The sequence below is a fragment of the Convolutriloba macropyga genome, chromosome 8 (genome assembly GCF_964194025.1).
Source record: "Convolutriloba macropyga chromosome 8, txConMacr16.3, whole genome shotgun sequence".
NCBI lineage: Eukaryota > Metazoa > Xenacoelomorpha > Acoela > Convolutidae > Convolutriloba > Convolutriloba macropyga.
This window is the reverse complement of record NC_134475.1, coordinates 6,526,049-6,545,407: the sequence shown is the minus strand read 5'-3', so window position 1 is coordinate 6,545,407 and position 19,359 is coordinate 6,526,049. Positions and strand designations below refer to the sequence as shown.

The following is a 19,359-nucleotide window of genomic DNA, read 5'->3' as shown; positions in this document are numbered from 1 at the left end:
AAATTACAGCCATGGGTGGGATAAATGAATAATCTATCAAAAATTGTCAAAAAACCGACTGTGAAACAATAATAAAGCTATATTTTAAAAACTAGGTTATTTGAAAGGCTTTCGAGTATCAAAGTTGAATGGAATCTGTTTTCAGGACATGGAACACAACATAAAACAGAACAATGGAATTGATATTTACGAGAACTACTTTGAGGAGTTTGACTTTGACACCTCGGAAGAGCCACCAGGAGCCAAAAAGATCAACGTATTCTGGTGAAGAGTTAATATTGATTTCAAAAAATTAGGAATTTTAAATGGAATTATTAGTAATAAAAGGATCCTGTTTTCGTCAAGGCTCTATAATTTAATTTTTCAGATCCACTTTAGTGGGGGAGGAACCATATGCTTAACTCAGTTTTTTTTGTTCAGTCAATTTTGGCCGATTGATATATTCATCGTAGAGAGTTGTGAGTGTTCTCATTAGAAAGTCCGGCCAGCGTAGACAATATACTTAAAAAGATTTTTTCAACGTCTTTTCACATCGTCATTAAAGTTTAAATGTTTTTTGAACATTTGTTGATTTCCGTTGTTTTAATCACATTTTCCGTTTTGTGCTCAATTTCTCGTCACTTTTGCTAAAAATATGTTAGGGTTGTAAACGATAATGTTATTACTTTGACCTTTAAAGATAGGAGAGTGTTGTTGAACAGTTTGATCCTACTTCTTTGTCTAAAATTTTGGCTAAAATGTTTGAAGTACAGCCTAATTTATTGAAAGATTGCAGTTAATTGTAAACGAGACCTAATGAACACATGTTATTCTTTTCGTGAAAAGCTCATAGTTTTCATGGCTTCAACTGTGTTTGCGTACAATTAACTGTGAAAATTTGAGTTCTGCCTGCGTGAGTTAGTAACTTGTGGTCTTAGGACTTAATCGCACATATAACAGGTGCAATTGGAGGATTACTTTGGTGTTAATCTATTTAGTATTTTTTTTAGTTGAAAGTTAATGGATGTTAAGACCTTTTAAAATTATAGTTTGCAAAAAAACAAAGGACTTTTGGGGCGCTAATATTTTCGTGTTAACTTTTAATTTAGCCTCAGCTAAGAGAGGTTTAATTCTCTTCTTAGTGAAACAAAATCTTTTTTCACGGCGGTTTGATGCTTCAAGTATTATTTTTTGCTTTAATACTAAAAATTTAAAATTTCATTAATTTCTGTTTTCGTTTGTGGACATTTGCCCATTTTTGAGGTTCATTATTGTTTGTCTTGTCACATTATCACATTAAAAATGGTTCTGATATATTGTTATTGGTAGTGTGGTAGTGAAAATACAATTGTGAAAATTGAATATATGTAGTTTTTATATGAATAGATTATGATTTTAACGGCTTTGACGCCGTTTTCTCCCAAAATTGGATTGGATTTTTTTCCCGTAAGTTTTGTTCTTTTCGCTGTAGTATGATATATTTTGTATAATTTCAGGTCTCAATGGTTAGGTTCAAACAAACCTGTTTAGTGACTTTAATTGATTTCCAGGGTTGTCTTTACTTACTATCATTAATAATTGTTTAAAAAACAAAAAAAGGTTCCTTTGACTTTGACCTTTTTGTTCTTTTTTTGTCTGCTTGTGACCTAGTCTCGTCAAGGATAGATCACATACTTTTTCTAGTAACTTATAAATTAATATGTTTTATCTGAAATAGGTTTTATCTGATGCTATTTTGACTTTTTTATTTGTTTTTTTTAATTGACGTTGAAAATGGTAAACCCTTATTATTGAGCGTCCTTGTTAAATTTATTGAGGTCTATCTCTTTAATTCTCTGAACTGTTGATTTTTAACTATTTTTTTCCATAATAATTATCTTGGTTCTCTGAATCAATTTGCGCGGAAGCATTCTTCAAAATACGAAAGACGAAGTTCTAATTAAATTGATGCTTCTTTCCCAGTTCTAAGCGTGGAAAAAACCGAAGGCATTGGGAAATATTTTTTGACTCCCCCGTTTTCATGACCCCCCATTTTTATTACGCCAGGTTAAAATGATACGGGCACCTTCAAAATCAAATCCGGAACCTTCTTCTAGAGTGAACTTCAAAAATCCTTTCGACCTAAAAAGAGCGGCAAAATAGTTACCCACTCTCGGTAACAGATAGAAATATTATTCATCTCTTTTTGCGCTATTTTTTACCAAATTTGGGGGTATCGCGTGCGTGCGTCTGGGGGGTGTAAAAAATATACACCCACTAAGCGTTTTGTTTAACATCTTTTTTAGTACCTTAGAATTGAGAAACCAGGCAGTGCAGTTATTTTGTACGGTACCGTAGAAACCTTGATACGACCGTATACGTTACCCTACTAAGGTTATTAATTTTTTACAGCACCATATAAGTCCTAGTAAGTTTTTAAAGTTTTGTGTACGGTGGGTAACCTGGGGGGGGGGGGGGTTTACAAACAACGGAACCATTTGTTATCTTGAATCAGCAAAAGTCTGGCAATAATCCTCCTATAATCCATACTCTCTAGATCCTCCTTATAGAACACACCTTGATACAGATTAAGCAAACAACCCTCAAATTTGTTGTGTTCCAGTGATCCAAATGAAATCAAAAGAACCGCTTCCAACCTATCCTGGTACCCAGATGGTGCAAGGAAACTTGCAGTTGCCTACTGCAACCTCGAGTTCCAGAGGAACCAGCCAGGCATCTCTGACAACTCCTACATCTGGGATGTTGAGAACCCAAACAAACCAGACTTCACTCTCAAGCCAGTGTCACCCATCGTGTGTCTAGAGTACAACCCGAAAGATCCCCACACTCTGATTGGTGGATGTTACAATGGGCAAATTGCTTTTTGGGACACCAGAAAACATCAACATCCTTGTAAGCTGTTTTGTTTATATGCAATTTTTTCTAAATTGACGCTCCTAGAATGAGAGAATTATTTCGATAACCACCAATTCATTCTTTATATGGAACTATAATACATTTTTTAGAATTATTTTGTATAAAAACACTGGGGAGGGGAAACAGGTCCCCTTTTAAAGAAAAACAAAATAGTTGAAGTTGTCAAGGCGAAAATTAAGTTTAAATTGCACAGGTGGCTAGATTATAAAATACAAAATTTAAGCCTAGTTGATAAATTGAAGAAATAGCTGTAACAAGAATTGGCTTAATTTTGAGCCACTTGGTTGAGTCAAGTTCAACCAGTAGTCATAATTTTGGTGTCTATTTTTCATCAAACCTTGAACAATTTAAAAACTGTTCGAATAAACTCAGTTGATATTTGGATATTTCATGTATTTCAGGTGAATCTTCGCCGATTGAGGTGAGCCATCGAGACCCTCCTTACAAAGTGGTCTGGCTTAGTTCCAAAACTGGCACAGAGTGTTTCTCAGCATCCACAGATGGACAGGTCAGTACCAGACAGACGTTATGTAATGCACGATATCCCTTTCAAAGAACATTCACAGGTCAAGTTCCTTGTGTCAAAACTACGATTTATGGTCAGATCATCAAAAATGCACGGGGGAGGGGGAAAGGAGGTCAGAGTCGAGCGAAAGCCTGGTCTTAGCCCTAGCCAAGTTTGACCGAGCGAAAGTCTGGTCATAACAAGTTTTGAATCAGCTGAAGTCGGTCAACTTTTTTTTAACTCTTCAGGGACCTTAACGAAGTCGGCGTAACCACTATGAAAATTTACCAGTACTGGATTCGAACCAGCATCTCTTACTTGCAAACCTAGTGTGCTAATAATGCACCAACTGCTCTTAAGATATCGAACTTGGGTTCCGCTTAGAATCCAGTTTCCTGTGGTTTCCTGTTCCTCGAGGCTTAATGTTTCTAGCAAAGTTTATTTTGAACAAGTAGAATTTCGGGATCTATTCTGTTTTGCCCCATCTTATCTTAGTGGGCATATATATTTAAGCCCCCAGACGCACGTGCTATTTTGTTACATAGTAACGTGCTAAATAACATCACATAATTTGTGATGTGGCATAAAAAATACGGGGGGGGGTGCTCAGTAATAGATGTGACATTGTTGTGTTGTGTTGCAGGTGTTGTGGTGGGACACTCGTAAGCTGGGTGAGCCGACTGAGAGTCTGGTGCTGGACTTGTCCAAACAGGGCATCATTGCAAAGGCACAGGGCGCATCAGTACTCGAATACGAATCAACCATTGTTAGTATAACACTTGCAAAGCGAATTTAGGGTTTAATATCTATCATTGGTTCTTTCTGTTCATTATTTCCCCAACGTGTGCCTCCCTTTTGGCCAGAGCCTTAGGTATTTAGTCATCGGACTTTTAGAGGAAAGAATTCCAAGCCATGAAGACCAGAGCATCGGTTCAAAGACCGTCTGGGGTCCACCTCTTTGAGGAGTTGAGTCACGTGAGCCTCAAGTGTCCTGAAAACCATCTTTCCCCTATTTATTCTATTTCTGATCCGGAGCGGTTCTTGACTTCAGTAGCAGATTTTGCTGTGTAATATGGCAAGTTTCTATGTAAATATGACACGTGCTCGTAAAGGGGGTGAATGTTTTCATCTAGCTGAGGGGGGGGGGAGTGGGTAAACCATTATCTGGATTAATGATTGTATAGATCCGAAACGTATGATATTGGCATAGGATCGCGATAATGCCTGCCTACATCACAAAACACTTCCGAATTAAATCGACTACTAAAGTTTCAGTAACTTTATTTACAACGTTTAATTCATTTTTTAAAAAAAATCTGATGCACTTAAGTTAAATTACATGCTTGAAATTGATAAATCAAATATTATTTTTTAAAATTATAGCAACCTAAGGTCCAGTTTTCTTTTTATGATTACATTTTTTATCAATTAAAAAATGTATTTGAATCTTGATGATTTTCTGTCTGGAAATCTTTAGTGCGGTTTAATAATTTCTCTGTTGCTTCCTTGCCAATGTTTGGGTTACCAATGCTTCCTGTTGCCAATGTTTTTCGATTTTGCATAAGCAGATTTTGATTCAATGGGTGGGTTTCTATTCTTGTAATGTTTTGCATGATCCATCAAGTAATGTGTTGAGATAGACTTCAGAAAGAATCTTGGATCGAGGTTAAATCGAGCATCACCCCGTGAACCAACTCAGTTCCGATGTAAAAACAACATTCGATCTAAACTCTCCAGCTGTTGAAAAAATTCGAGCTAAATTCAAAGGGCTGTGCGCGTCGAGTATGATCTCTTGATAACTCTTTTCGTTCGAGCAGAGTCTTTTCGTCGATTGAGCAAAAAGGGATTTCATAAGTCAGCTTTTTTAAAATTCGGAACAGTTTTTAAAAATTCGGAACAGTTTAACTTGGGTTGTTTCAGCCTACTAAGTTTATGGTGGGTACAGAGCAGGGTACAATCATCAGCTGCAACAGGAAGGCAAAGACCCCGGCTGAGAAGATAGTGGCTGTCTACAGTGGGCATCATGGTCCCATCTACGCCCTCCAGAGAAACCCATTTTTCCCTAAGAACTTCCTCACTGTTGCTGACTGGACCGCTAGAGTATGTATAATAAAGAGCTTTACAAGACATTTTCTCTTTTCATTTTTCCAACTAACTTCAGTTTTTTTTTCAATTTGAATTTATTAAAAATTTTTAACCATAACAAAAAATTTGGTTAAATATTTACATTTAAAGAATCACATTATTAACATATGATTAGGTTGCTCCTTACACTAGTAGTAAAAATAAATTCTAAAGCTTTCCGCTTGTCTATCTATTGGAACTCGTTCATGTAATTTTGATCATCATTTCGCTATTAACTTTCTCCCAATTTTTTTTGCTTTTGAATGACTTGTTCATACCTTTATTTTCGATTGTATTAATTTAAATTTTTACTTAAGAATAAGCGATAAAAGCTAATATCAGTGGAAATCAAGAGCATTAGTTTGTGCACAAATGGTTAAGAAAACACAAATTCAGAGTGTTGGTGGTGGGGGGGGGGGGGTTCTGCTTACGGTCACGTGCCTCTGATGTAGTCACTTGTCTCTTATGTAGTCACGTGGTTCTGATGTGTACTTTGTAGATCTGGTCTGAAGACGTGAAGGACAGTTCCATCATGTGGACCAACTACGACATGCACTACTTGACAGATGCATGCTGGAGTACACAGAGACCCTCTGTCTTCTTCACTTCCAAAATGAATGGCAAACTGGATGTGTGGGACCTCCTCTTCAAACAGAACGACCCTGTCCTATCTGTACAGGTATATATATATATATATATATATATATATATATATATATATATATATATCCTCACTTATAGAGAGTACACAGTACAAACTTAAATCAACTAATGTAGGATGAATTGGTCTCGAACGACGAGCGAGGCAATTTTAACTTAGAGGGTGCGTAGCTTATAGAAATCTTTTGTGGGTACCAAAAATCGACCCCAACGGGGTTCGAACCTCGGAACTCCAGGTTGATAGTGTGACAGGTGATAGAGTGTTCACTCAGAACTTTATTTCAGAACGAGAGCAATTTATATCACTAAAAAATGAAGAACTAAAGTGTGAAAAAGTCACTCAAGTCGCGAATGTTCTAGAACAAATGCGGTCAAGAAAAATTTTACATTAAAATACATACGTTTACAATAATTGCTTCAAACCTCGTTCGAGAGCAATTAATTACGTGAGGATAAGGAAAGAGATATTTGAATAAACTGTAATTAATTTATGTGTACAGTGATACGACTACAAAAATATTGTCAAGACTACAAAAAATTCGTTCCTTTCGTACTTTTAAAAGTCTGTTGACAATTTTCTTCAGAAGTGGCGAAAGTGAAGCGCTGCTTACACGTTCTTTTTCGACATACTTATGCTTTTTTTCTATCAAAATTCGATATAGGTAATAAAGATTTTCGTAAAGTTGCAGTTTATGCATTATTAAATTCCGCGGAATCTACTATTTTATCATTTTTTTAAAAAAAAAATACGCAATAGTAAATTAAATTAATAATCTTGATATCTTAAAATTAATGATCATTGTTAAAGTTACCTGTCAACGGTTCAAGTTGATGAAATTGATCTTCCCGGGGCCTAGTCCTATAGCATATCAATCCTAAAATATTCTATTCCAGTTGTATTTTACCATGAAAAGTCTTAAATATGACATGATCATAATGTCTATGCTAGGTGACTGACAACCCCCTGCACTGTCTTCGGATGCAAGAGAACGGAAGTCACATCGGGGTGGGATCCAAGGACGGAACTGTGACTCTGCTGGAACTGTCAAATTCTCTCTACACTCTCCAGAGGAACGAAAAGGCACTCGTCACTGCAATGTTTGAAAGAGAAACCAGAAGGGAGAAGATACTCGAGGCCAGACACAGGTTCGTACTCGGATCTATTCTGTCTCCCCCCCCCCCCAGTGCATTTTACGCCCCCCAGTTACAAATTATATGTTTTTATATAGCACGTTACTATGTAACAAAATAGCACGTAAGCCTGGGGGGGGGGGGGGTAAAAATATAAACTCACTAAGGTGGGGGGCCAAAATAGAATTGAACCCAGTACTCTCTGGAATAGAATATCTGCCAGTTATTGGAAACAAAATAGTTTATATGACCACTAAGAGGGGGAGGGGGCTGAATGGGAAAGAACCCCAAAATTGCACGTGGCAGAGAACCCAATCATGACAAAGCTGCTGGATCTATTCTGGGTCCCCGGCGTAGTGTTAAAAGCTATCAAACCTTTGCCCTGTCAAATTTCAATAATTAAAAAAATAATTATTCGTAAACGCACTGGGTAAACAGCAAAAACAGTATAGATATAATAATTATCGTTCTTTAATTACTAAATACCTTATAAAAGTCTAATTTACTAATTTATAGTGATCTTGGTGCCGTTATGTTAATTCGACTCTTTAGTTTTTTTTAGGTGGGGGGGGGGGGTCCAATTATAAAATTTAAAGTTTTAAATCAAGTTCGAATTAATTCCGACCAAAATCCATAAAATTTGTTTAGGAATCACTTATGCTTACTATTTAATATTTTCCAGAGAGATGAAACTGAAAGAGAAGCAGATGAAGTCTGGCTCAGGAGCCGGAGGTGGGGAAGAGGAGGAGAGACAGGAGGATGAGGAGGATCTGATTGGGAAGGCAGAGCAGGAGTTCTTCGAGATACTCGACAAGGAAAAGGCTATGTTCGAGGCCAAGGAGCAACGCATGAAGGAAGAGGTGAGATTCATGGGCTTTCCCAGGTCGAGGTTTTCAGTAATGGTTACGTGACTCTGCTTGAAGTCACTGAGAACTTCTGGCGTTTATCGAGAACCGCGAAGCGGTTCGAGATACTAAGTCAGAATTCCGAAGTGACTTCTGCTGAGTCACTTAACCATGCTTAAAACACGAAACGCGCACGTTTTAAAATGACGACAGACAACAAAATTCTTCAACTTCTGGCTAAGTAGCAACTTCTGACATTTTGACTTCTGACACTGCAGACTTTCGGCATTTTAAAATGTGCACGTGAGTGTTTTAAGTTGTCATCGTTTATGACGCAGACTTTTTTAAACATACACGGGTACTGTGCGTTCAAAATATACACAGTCGAGGGCGAGGATTTTTTAACGAGCAACATAAACTCACCATTTACTAACGGTCCAGCAAAAGTCAGCAGCATAGACGCACCAATTTTGCAACATAGAGGAGCCACGTTATGTCCCACAGACTAGCTAAATTCTAAATTAGAAATGTTATCAGTTGTAACTAACTGTAAAAAAAATATGCGCCAGATGCAGCGCCAGATTTCAAACTTGCAAGTTTGTGTTACAAGAAATGTTAAAACACTCAAGTGCACATTTTAAAATGCCGAAAGTCTGCAGTGCCAGAAGTTAAAATGCCAGAAGTTGCTACTTAGCCAGAAGTTGACTTCCGCTGACTTTTGTCATTATATAACGTGCGCGTTTCGTGTTAACCATGGTTAAGTGACTCTGCAGAAGTCACTTCGAAATTCTGACTTAATATCTCGAACCGCTTCGCGGTTCTCAATAAACTCCAGAAGTTCTCAGTGACTTCAAGCAGAGTCACTTAACCCTTACATACGTGACTCCTGCTCAAATCACTTCAAATATCTAACTCATAACTCTAGCAGCTGCGTGGTTTTCGATCAGTGCCAGACTCTTATCATTTACTCACCAGAGTCTCGTAGTCTATGCTTTGTGTTCAAGAATAAGAATTGTTCCTCTCGATAATAGTGCAAAATTTTTTCTCTGTGTTTTTCTTGCCCCCCCCCCCCCCCCGGGGGCTGCGGTGTTTTTATGCCCCCCATTACAATTTTTTTTGTTGTTATATAGCATGTTACTATATATAAATTAGCGCGGGGGGGGGGGGTCAAACTTATATGTCCACTAAGCTGGGGAGAGAGGGGGGTCAGAATAGGTCCAACAATTGTGTCTAATAAGATAGGTCAAGGAACCAAAATGTTTGTTCGCATCTTTTCCGTTTGTCCCCCCCCCCCCCCCCCCCAGTACGTTATGCAACCCCCAGTTACAGAGCACGTGTCATTACATGGCATGTCATTCTGTAAAAATAATGCACGTACGTCTGGGGGGTGCAAATAATATGCGCCCACTAAGCTGGGGGGGGGGGGGGCATAAACGGAAAAGATCCGTTTGTTCTTATCGGTACATATCCGAAACAAATTGCATTATAGGTTGAGCAGAGTGAGAATGGAAGTTTCAATGACAATGAGAGTGCTCAAGAGAAGCGAGGAGACACACCCGAAGAAGACAAACCCAACTGAACACTTCACTCAAACTGTGACTAGATTTTGAATAAATTGAGATCAAATGCTTCGCAATTAAATTTTTGTTCATGTTATATGTTCTTTTGTAGCAAATTTACTTTTTTGAATTTTAACAACACACAAATTTTCCTTAGAATTTTTTCATCTTACAAAGTCTATTTACTTGCCTTTGAGCTTGTAAGAGACAGTGATTTTTTAAGTTGGAGCTTCACCGTCAGAAATTTAGTTTTCAATTGAAAGTTTTTGTCTGTGCGGGACTTAAACTGCCATTAAATAGTCCTAAACTGTCACAGATTGTAGCAAAATAATGAAGTTCAACTAAGAAGGAAAGTTGCACGAAAAACAACAACTGAAATTTTCCGACGGTTGACTATAGATTCTGTTCTATAACTTGCAGCTCAAATACTCCATGGAAGGAGAAAAAAAGAAACAGTTGTAATGTAAAGAGACTACCAGCTTTGTTCCTTTGTTTTTATTTGTTTCTTGTTGACACAGCAAGAATTTAGGTGGTAAACATAATCGTAGCTATATTTACTGTTACCGTAGCTGTCATAGTCACGCGACAAAATAATAAAGGGTACTAAAACAGCAACAAAAACAGGTTTTCAAAAATAACTGCTGCAGACAAAAAACTTCTTTGTCTATCACTCAGCAAAACAATTACAACATTGAACTGACTTGAGCTGTAACTATAATTTGTTACTGTGTTGCATTGTTGCTTGAGCGATTAATTGTTGCTGTGACTTATATTAAAAATTATTCTTGTATAGTATTATTGGTAACGTGTCGTGAATCTACCAAATATTTTAGTTGTAGTTCATTTTTTTCTGTGGCCTGCTCGAGTTTGAACTCAAGAGTACTTAGAAAAATCCCGACTTAGGTTCAAGTGGAAACATTTTTGTGTAAGCAGGCCTTAGGCATAACTTTACCTTCTATTTCGTTCACTATCAAATTTAACTGTTTTACATAAAGAGATCCCGTAATGTGTGAGTTTTTTAAAACCCAAACCATATTGATACTATAGACTCATATATCTAGACTTAGCTTTAATGTAGTCGTGAAAAAATAACTGATATATGGTTTCAAAAGCAAAAACATATTTACACACATGTGGAGTTGCCAAAGGGTTTTTAAAACCCAAACCATATTGATATTATAGACTCATACATCTAGACTTAGCTTTAATGCAGCGGTGAAACATAACAGATAGATGGTTTCAAAAGCAAAAAGCAACAACATATTTGCCAACATGTGGAGATGCCAAAGGGAACCGAGCAGTGTAAAGTATTCTCTATAATAGGTGGGAGAGATGGCGTGTTATTTGGTTCACCTACCCGGACAGTGGATTAGCAACTGCTAATTAATTCAAGGAAGGGAGGGCAAGAAGCAACAAATACACACCCCAGACAAGCAGGAAACTGAAACCTAAACAATGAATTGAAAAGGTCAAGTTTTCTGTGCACGTGGCTATCAAAAAAGATTCAAGCTGCTGAGTAACTCAATCATGGAGGTGCACCAAACTTGAAGAACATAACCGACTAACGTCGTGCAAAGTAATCTCAAACGATCGGCGAGCGGTTGACTTCGTCAGCACCTAGCCACGGTTTAGTAAGGCTAGCTCTAGAATATTTGAAAAGACTAAAGATGAGCGCAGTGGGGGTGCAAAAGTTGATTGGGGGACTGATGTGAGGGCGAGGGGTGGGTGGGGTGTGGCATCAATTTCTGATAACCACCCTTCCCACCATAAGTATAAGTCTCCAAAACAGTTTCTATTAACCGCATAATTGAACTCTAGTGGGCTGAATGGCTCTAGAGAACTTAATACAAACCAGGCGCTAACTCTTTATCCCGTTTCTGAAGGCAAAAATCAAGCGGGTTAGATGAAAAATCAGCCAAGCAAAAATTAAATAGACAAACATGAATAATATATTTGCTACAAATTGCTTTAAAGAGCAATTAACAATGATTTCTTTAAAATTGCCTGTTAAGTCATTTATGATTACAAAACATTTCCACTATAACTCATTGTTAATGAGCATCAGAGGATGAAATTATGCCAGATAACAGCAGCTGAGGTGCGGCATCAACAAAGAGAGAGAGAGAGAGAGAGAGAGATATAGAGTTTGAGAGAGAGAGAGAGATAAAACGAGAACGAGAAAGAGAAAGAAAGAAAGAAACCTAAACAACAGAGAGAGAAATAGAGATAGGAAAATTTTTCATGATGGATTTCGACTCTGCAACTTCTAGTTTCTAGCCTTCTTATTAAGTCTAGAAAAAAACTGAAAGCGGAAATTAAAAACTTTTAACTTCACAGTAAAGAAAATCAAAGCCATTTTTTGTAACCCATTTTTTCTGTCAAGTTACTATCTCCGATATTTCAATGTTTCGTTGGCCAGTAATGGTCGTTAAACTCGGAAAAAAACAAAAAGTAAGGAAAAACATTTCTGAAACAACTGCAAATTTTATCAAATTTTTGCTGAAATTCAAGATTTTAAAATATTAAGAACCACTTCTTTGTCTCAATAGACTATCCTGTATATCTGTTTCAAGTCTGAAAAAATTTCACAGGCTCATAAGGATCCATACACTTGGAACATGATAGGAATTTTCCAAAAAAATGAAAGTTTCAAATTTTGTCAAAAAATTACTAAAACTGGAATAAAAAAAATTGATTAATATCCCATTAACTCTAAAAACTATACAGCAGCTTATTAACAGGCCTTGGAGGAGGTACCAGGGCCCCTGGTGCCGGAAAAGTTCAAAAACATGAAAGTTTTTTAAAGAAATTGCTTAAATTTGTGATATTAAAACCTTGAAAAACATTCCATTACAACTATAAACTATGCAGTAACATATTATCAAACCTGAGAGCAAGTTCCGTGGCTTTTGAGGCTGGAGAAACCTGAAAAAAGACAAAAAATTTCAGAAAATATTAAAAAATTTGCAACTTTTTTTAAAAAGTGCTAAAACTTGCGATATTAAAATGCTGAAAATCAATCAATGACCAGCAAAAATTTTCCAGTAACTTACTATCAAACCAAAACTGAGGTTTTCTAAACCTTGGGGCTCCAAAAACCTGAATAATGACCAAAAACGGAAGAAAAATTGACAAGAAAGGCCAAAAATTAAAAAAAAAAATAATGCTAAAAATCGTGATGTTAAAATCTTGCAAGACATTCTATTACGTCTAGTTATTATACAGTAGCCTAATTTGAAACCCTGGAGGACGTTCCTCGGCTCCTGAGGCTAAAAAAATTTTAAAAAAAACAACAAAAATTTTCTAATAAATTGAAAAAAAGCAAGTTTCATCAAAATATTGCTAAAGTTTTTGACATTCAAAAGTTGAAAAACTATTCCATGGCCAAAAAAAATTTGTCGGTAGCTTATTATCAAACCCCTTAGGATGTTTTTCTGCCCCTGGGTCTGGAAAGACCTGAATACAGCTGAAAGGCTCTACGAGCAGTTAATGCACGCTGGGCGCCACTTTTTCATCCTGTTTTTGAGGACAAAATCTCAAATGGGTCAGGCGAAAAATAGGTCAAGCGAAAAATCGCATAGAAAAGACCGACATGACTAATATATTCACTACTAATTTCGTTTGAGAACAATTAAACAGGTTAAGACCTATCCAGATGAGCAAAGTGGTTTGATTTCAATTTGCAATTATATAACAGACCGACAAACAATTTTCAGAGACAAAGGTTTGTGATGTTTTTAGGCATAAATCATGCTTTACAATCTATCAATTGAGTTTTGAACCTAAAATTTGAAAACACCAGACGTGTAAGTTTGGCCTCTTTGTTAATCACGACTGCACTACTCAATTTAAAATGTGCACCAATTCAGCAAATAGGATTGCGTCTTTCCCTTTTGAAATCTTGAAAAAATTTTGAAAATTAGTATAAAATTGCTGGTTTTTAGCGAGCGGTTGTTCGTCAGTAGCAAGATGGGGTGCAAAGGGGTGCTGATGGGGGCCACAGTGGGTTGGGGGCGACAGCGTGGTGGGGTCAAAAGTGTGGGGTCTTCAACCTCTGAGAACCGCTCTTCACACCATAAGTATAAGTCTCCAAAACAGTTTGAACTGAAACACAGCTGAAAAGCTCTACGAGCAGTTAATTCACGCTGGGCGCTACTTTTTTATCCCGTTTTTTAAGACAAAAAGTCAATTGGCTGAGACGAAAAATCGGTCAAGCGAAAAATCGCATAAAAATGGCAGACTTGACTAAAATAATTGCTACAAACTTTGTTTGAGAGCAGTTAAATTGATTAGGACCTATACAGAGGAGCTTTGGATAAAATACCAGAGACATGCGAAGTGGTTTGATTTCGTTTTGCACTGATAAAACAGACTGGCAAACACTTTTCAGGGACTTAGATTTGTGATTTGCTTTTTATACCTATGACAATCATACGATATGATGTTCTCAATTTTTTTCAAAAATTATCTCATATGGTTGCTGATTTTATTTTTCTCTCAAATTTTATCAGTTATTTGACAGTATTGATAAAATAAATCATATTTTACAATCTATCAATTGAAGTTGGACCTAAAATTTGAAAACACCAGACGCGTAATTTTGGCCTCTTCATTAATCACGACTGCACTACCCATTTTACAATGTGCACCATTTCAGCAAATAGGATTGCGTCTGTCCCACTATAGCAAACCTTCCCCCAGTGCTCATTTAACGTAGAACCCCCACCCAATTACCGTAAATATACCTTAATAAGCATTATGATTTTGCGGAGGAATTTTGAGTGTGTGTATTTGTGTGTGTTTATGTGTGTGTATGTATATATATATATATATATATATATATATATATATATGTGTGTGGGCGTGGGTGTGTGTGTTTGTATGCGCGCGTTGATGTGTGTGTTTTTGTGTGTGTGAGGCGGGGGGGGGGTGGTATTGGGAAAGACCCATAATATTAGTCACATGAGGTCTTATTTGATTAAGTCTCATAGTTTCTCGCTCTTCATGTCTTCCATGAACTCTGAGATTAAACCCCGTCAACATCTGCAGCCTTAGTGTCCATTGTGCGTTTTCATAATTTCTTGTATGAGTTTAGTGTAATCGATCAGTCCATTTTTGTGTATGTCCACAGTGTTTATCATCTGTTGTGCCTTTTGGGCTGACACTTGGTCTCCCAACACACGCAACACTTTGGTCAACTCCCATGCAGTAATCAGGCCATCGTTATCTCTGTCGAAAGCTCCGAACGCCTGCAAACGAGGAACATTTTCAATAGAGGGGAGGATGTCAATTTTGATGGTCGGATGTGCTTCTCTGATTTTAGACCAAGCTTCTGAGTAATTTAGCAGTTTGAGTGCTGTTCGAGCTAATCATGAGCCGAGATCAAAAATAGTCAAAAGATTAATATGTAAGGCCTATTTTCACTAATTTCATCATAAAATGCGTGTCCTTGTAATAACAAAAGTTTTGATAAATACAAAAATTGAATTAAAAGCAACGCTGGAAAACACGAGGAGTTGCCGTCTGGAAATTCCGATTCTTAAAAAACGCATGACACATCGGAAAAAAAACTGACTCATAAAATGAGTCGATCAAAAAACTTCTAAACTGTTGAGAAAACGGAACTGTTAGGATTCAAAAGAAATTTTAAGTCAAAAAGCAAAAAATATAACCGACTGCGCTCTCAAACAACACGTGGGGGCTGAGCGTGCCTTGCTTAAGCTGGAGAGGGTGTATAATGTCCTTGAAGAGCTTAAGATGATGCGGCTTAAAAATGAAGGCGGCGCAAAAGTCAAGAAATAAAATAAGAAAGAATCAAAAATGGCAGAAAAAATCGATCACGCAGAAAGTCACCCAAAAACATATAGACAAAAAGTCCGGGAACAACTCGAATAGTCGTACAATTCCAAAGAAAACTTCATTTTTGGCTCTAGTGGTTTTTACTCCCACTTCCAGATTATTTAAAGATTAGCAGGCGCTCATAGGGGATATACCCACTAAGTCTACGGGAACCGAAAAGATAAGAAAATTAAATCAATCAAGCAATTTATAAAAATTAAGATACAGATACTTTTTCATTTAAAAAGAGTGCATGTAAGAACCAAAAGCTGCTTCAACTGCTGTTGAGAAAATATTTTGATGAAAAAATAAAGAGCGGTCTAAAACTGGCTAATTATTTTTGTCCAATTTTGACAAAAATAGTTCATAACAATGACGAAATTGTAAATTTTTTTCACAATTTTTTGTCATATTTTTTGTCAAAAACCTGCTTTATATCAACAAACCAAATAACTTTAATTCAGCGTATAGAAAAATCAATTTTAGAGTGAGGACGTCTTTTTTGAGAATTTTGACATTCCCAGTAAAAGCATTAAAACTTAATCAACTAACGTCGGGGGAACTGCTGTCAAATAAATATCGAGCCGTTGCTTTCGGTGGTAGCCAACTGGGCCTTAGTTAACGAAGCTGGGGCATAGTTAGGGGTTGGGGGTTTCAAGGGATCGAGGATGCGCGGTTAAAGATGGAATGGGATGGAGGGGGAATGAGCGAGGAGAGAGGGGTTGTCCAGACCAATGGCCAGAGCGAACAGACCCTAGGCCAGACCATTGTCCAGACCGTAGGCCAGACCATCCACCAGACCGTTGTCAAGATTAATGGCCAGACCGAAAAGACCTTAGGCCAGACCATTGTCCAGACCGTAGGCCAGACCATCCGCCAGACCGTTGTCCAGACCATTGGCCAGACCGAACAGATCCTAGGCCAGACTAATAGCCAGACTCATTTAAACGTGTATAAGCATCCAAAAAATTTATAATTTATTCATTTTATTTTTTTGAGTGACAAATGAATATGAGATTATAAAAAGAAATTATTGAAAAAAAACCGTCGATTTAAAGACAATTGCAAATTTCAAAAGAAGGTTAATGAAGTATTCTAATCATCTAGAACTAGATGTCGTTTCCCATTCATGGCCTGCTATTTTGTCAAAAGAGCACGCATTTATACAATTTGGCTCTTATTTGGCTGCACCTCTAGGCCTTGAAATTAGGTATTGGTCAGACCGAACAGACCGAAATATGGGTATTGGCCAGACCGAACAGACCAAAATATGGGTATTGGCCAGACCAAACAGACCGAAATATGGGTATTGGCCAGACCGAACAGACCAAAATATGGGTATTGGCCAGACCGAACAGACCGAAATATGGGTATTCGCCAGACCGAACAGACTAAAATTGCCATTGGCCAGACGGAAGGCGCGACCCAAATTTTTTCCAGACCATTGTGGACGGTTGCACCGGATCCCCCTGTCCGCGACCCAAGTCGGTCTGGCCAATACCTGTTTTGGGTCGCGGACTTCATCCTGGGTAATTAATTCAAGGAAGAGAGGGCAAGCAGCAACAAAAAAACAACCCGGATAAGGGGAGCAAAAGTGGATTGGGGGACTGATGTGAGGGCGAGGGGTGGGTGGGGTGTGGCATCAATTTCTGATAACCACCCTTCCCACCATAAGTATAAGTCTCCAAAACAGTTTCTAATAATCGCATAATTGAACTCTAGTGGGCTGAATGGCTCTAGAGAACTTAATGCAAACCAGGCGCTAACTCTTTATCTCGTTTCTGAAGGCAAAAATCAAGCGGGTTAGATGAAAAATCAGCCAAGCAAAAATTAAATAGACAAACATGACTAATATATTTGCTACAAATTGCTTTAAAGAGCAATTAACAATGATTTCCTTAAAATTGCCTGTTAAGTCATTTATGGTTACAAAATATTTCCACTATAACTCATTGTTAATGAGCATCAGAGTATGACATTATGCCAGATAACAGCAACCGAAGTGCGGCATCAACAAAGAGAGAGAGAGAGAGAGAGAGAGAAAGAGAGAGAGAGAGAGAGAGAGTGAGAGAGAGAGAGAGATAAAACGAGAACGAGAAAGTGAAGTTAAGAAACCTAAACAAAAGAGAGAGAAATCGAGATAGGAAAATTTTTCATGGTGGAATTCGACTCTGCAACTTCTAGTTTTCTAGCCTTCTTATTAAATCTAGAAAAACTGAAAGAGGAAATTAAAAAATTTTCAACTTCACAGTAAAGAAGTTCAAAGCAATTTTTTGTAACCCATTTTTTCTGTCAATTTACTATCTCCGATATTTCAATGTTTCGTTGGCCGGTAATGGTCGTTAAACTGGGAAAAAGACAAAAAGTAATGAAAAACATTTCTGAAACAACTACAAATTTTATCAAAATTTTGCTAAAATTCAAGATATTAAAATATTAAGAACCATTTCATTGTCTCAAGAGACTATCTTGTATATCTGTTTCAAGACTGAAAAAATTTCACAGGCTCATAAGGATCCATACACTTGGAACATGATAAGAATTTTCCAAAAAAAATGAAAATTTCAAATTTTGTCAAAAAATTTTTAAAATTGGAATCAAAAAAAATTTGATTAACATCCCATTAACTCTAAAAACTATACAGCAGCTTATTATCAGGCTTTGAAGGAGGTCCCAGGGCGCCTGGTGCAGGAAAAGTTCAAAAACATGAAAGTTTTTTTTAAAAAATTGCCTAAATTTGTGATATTAAAAACTTGAAAAACATTCCATAACATCTATAAACTATGCAGTAACATATTATCAAACCTTAGAGCAAGTTCCGTGGCTTTTGAGGCTGGAGAAACCTGAAAAAAGACAAAAAACTTCAGAAAATTTTAAAAAAATATTCGCAACTTTTTTTTTAAAAAATGATAAAACTTGCGATATTAAAATGCTGAAAATGAATCCATGACCAGCAAAAATTTTCCAGTAACTTATTATCAAACAGAAACTGAGGTTTTCTGACTCTTGGGGTTCCAAAAACCTGAATAATGACCAAAAAGGCATTATGATAAGAAAGGCCAAAAACTGTTTGAAAAAATAATGCTAAAAATCGTGATGTTAAAATCTTGCAAGACATTCTATTACATCTAGTAATTATACAGTAACCTAATTTGAAACCCCAGAGGACGTTCCTCGGTTCCTGAAGCTAAAAAAATTTAGAAAAACAACAAAAATTTTCTAATAAATTGAAAAAAGCAAGTTTCATCAAAATATTGCTAAAGTTTTTGACATTCAAAAGTTGAAAAACTATTCCATGGCCGTGAACTATTCCAAGTCCTGAGAACCGCTCTTCACACCATAAGTATAAGTCTCCAAAACAGTTTGAGCTGAAACACAGCTGAGAGGCTCTACGAGCAGTTAATGCACGCTGGGCGCCACTTTTTCATCCTGTTTTTGAGGACAAAATATCAAATGGGTCAGGCGAAAAATAGGTCAAGCGAAAAATCGCATAAAAAAGACCGAAATGACTAATATATTCTCTACAAACTTCGTTCGAGAGGATTCAAACAGATTAAGACCTATACAGATGAGCAAAGTGGTTTGATTTAAATTTGCAATTATAAAACAGACGGACAAACAATTTTCAGAGACAAAGGTTTGTGATGTTTTTAGGCATAAATCATGCTTTACAATCTATCAATTGAGTTTTGGACCTAAAATTTGAAAACACCAGACGTGTAAGTTTGGCCTCTTTATTAATCACGACTGCACTACTCAATTTAAAATGTGCACCAATTCAGCAAATAGGATTGCGTCTTTC

At 37.0% G+C, this 19,359-nt stretch overlaps 1 protein-coding gene across 1 annotated transcript in view; it reads left to right on the top strand.

Moving 5' to 3' along the window:
* Positions 1-9,816, top strand: part of LOC142344416 (dynein intermediate chain 3, ciliary-like) — a 13,372-nt gene extending 3,556 nt beyond the window's left edge. Inside the window, exons 3-11 of the mRNA XM_075396035.1 lie at positions 114-264; positions 2,582-2,871; positions 3,297-3,403; positions 4,044-4,166; positions 5,321-5,500; positions 6,024-6,203; positions 7,134-7,330; positions 7,998-8,175; positions 9,650-9,816. Coding sequence (XP_075252150.1) covers positions 114-264; positions 2,582-2,871; positions 3,297-3,403; positions 4,044-4,166; positions 5,321-5,500; positions 6,024-6,203; positions 7,134-7,330; positions 7,998-8,175; positions 9,650-9,739 — 1,496 coding nt within the window. The 3' untranslated portion in view covers positions 9,740-9,816. The remainder of the gene's footprint in view (positions 1-113; positions 265-2,581; positions 2,872-3,296; positions 3,404-4,043; positions 4,167-5,320; positions 5,501-6,023; positions 6,204-7,133; positions 7,331-7,997; positions 8,176-9,649) is intronic.
* Positions 9,817-19,359: the final 9,543 nt, after the last annotated feature.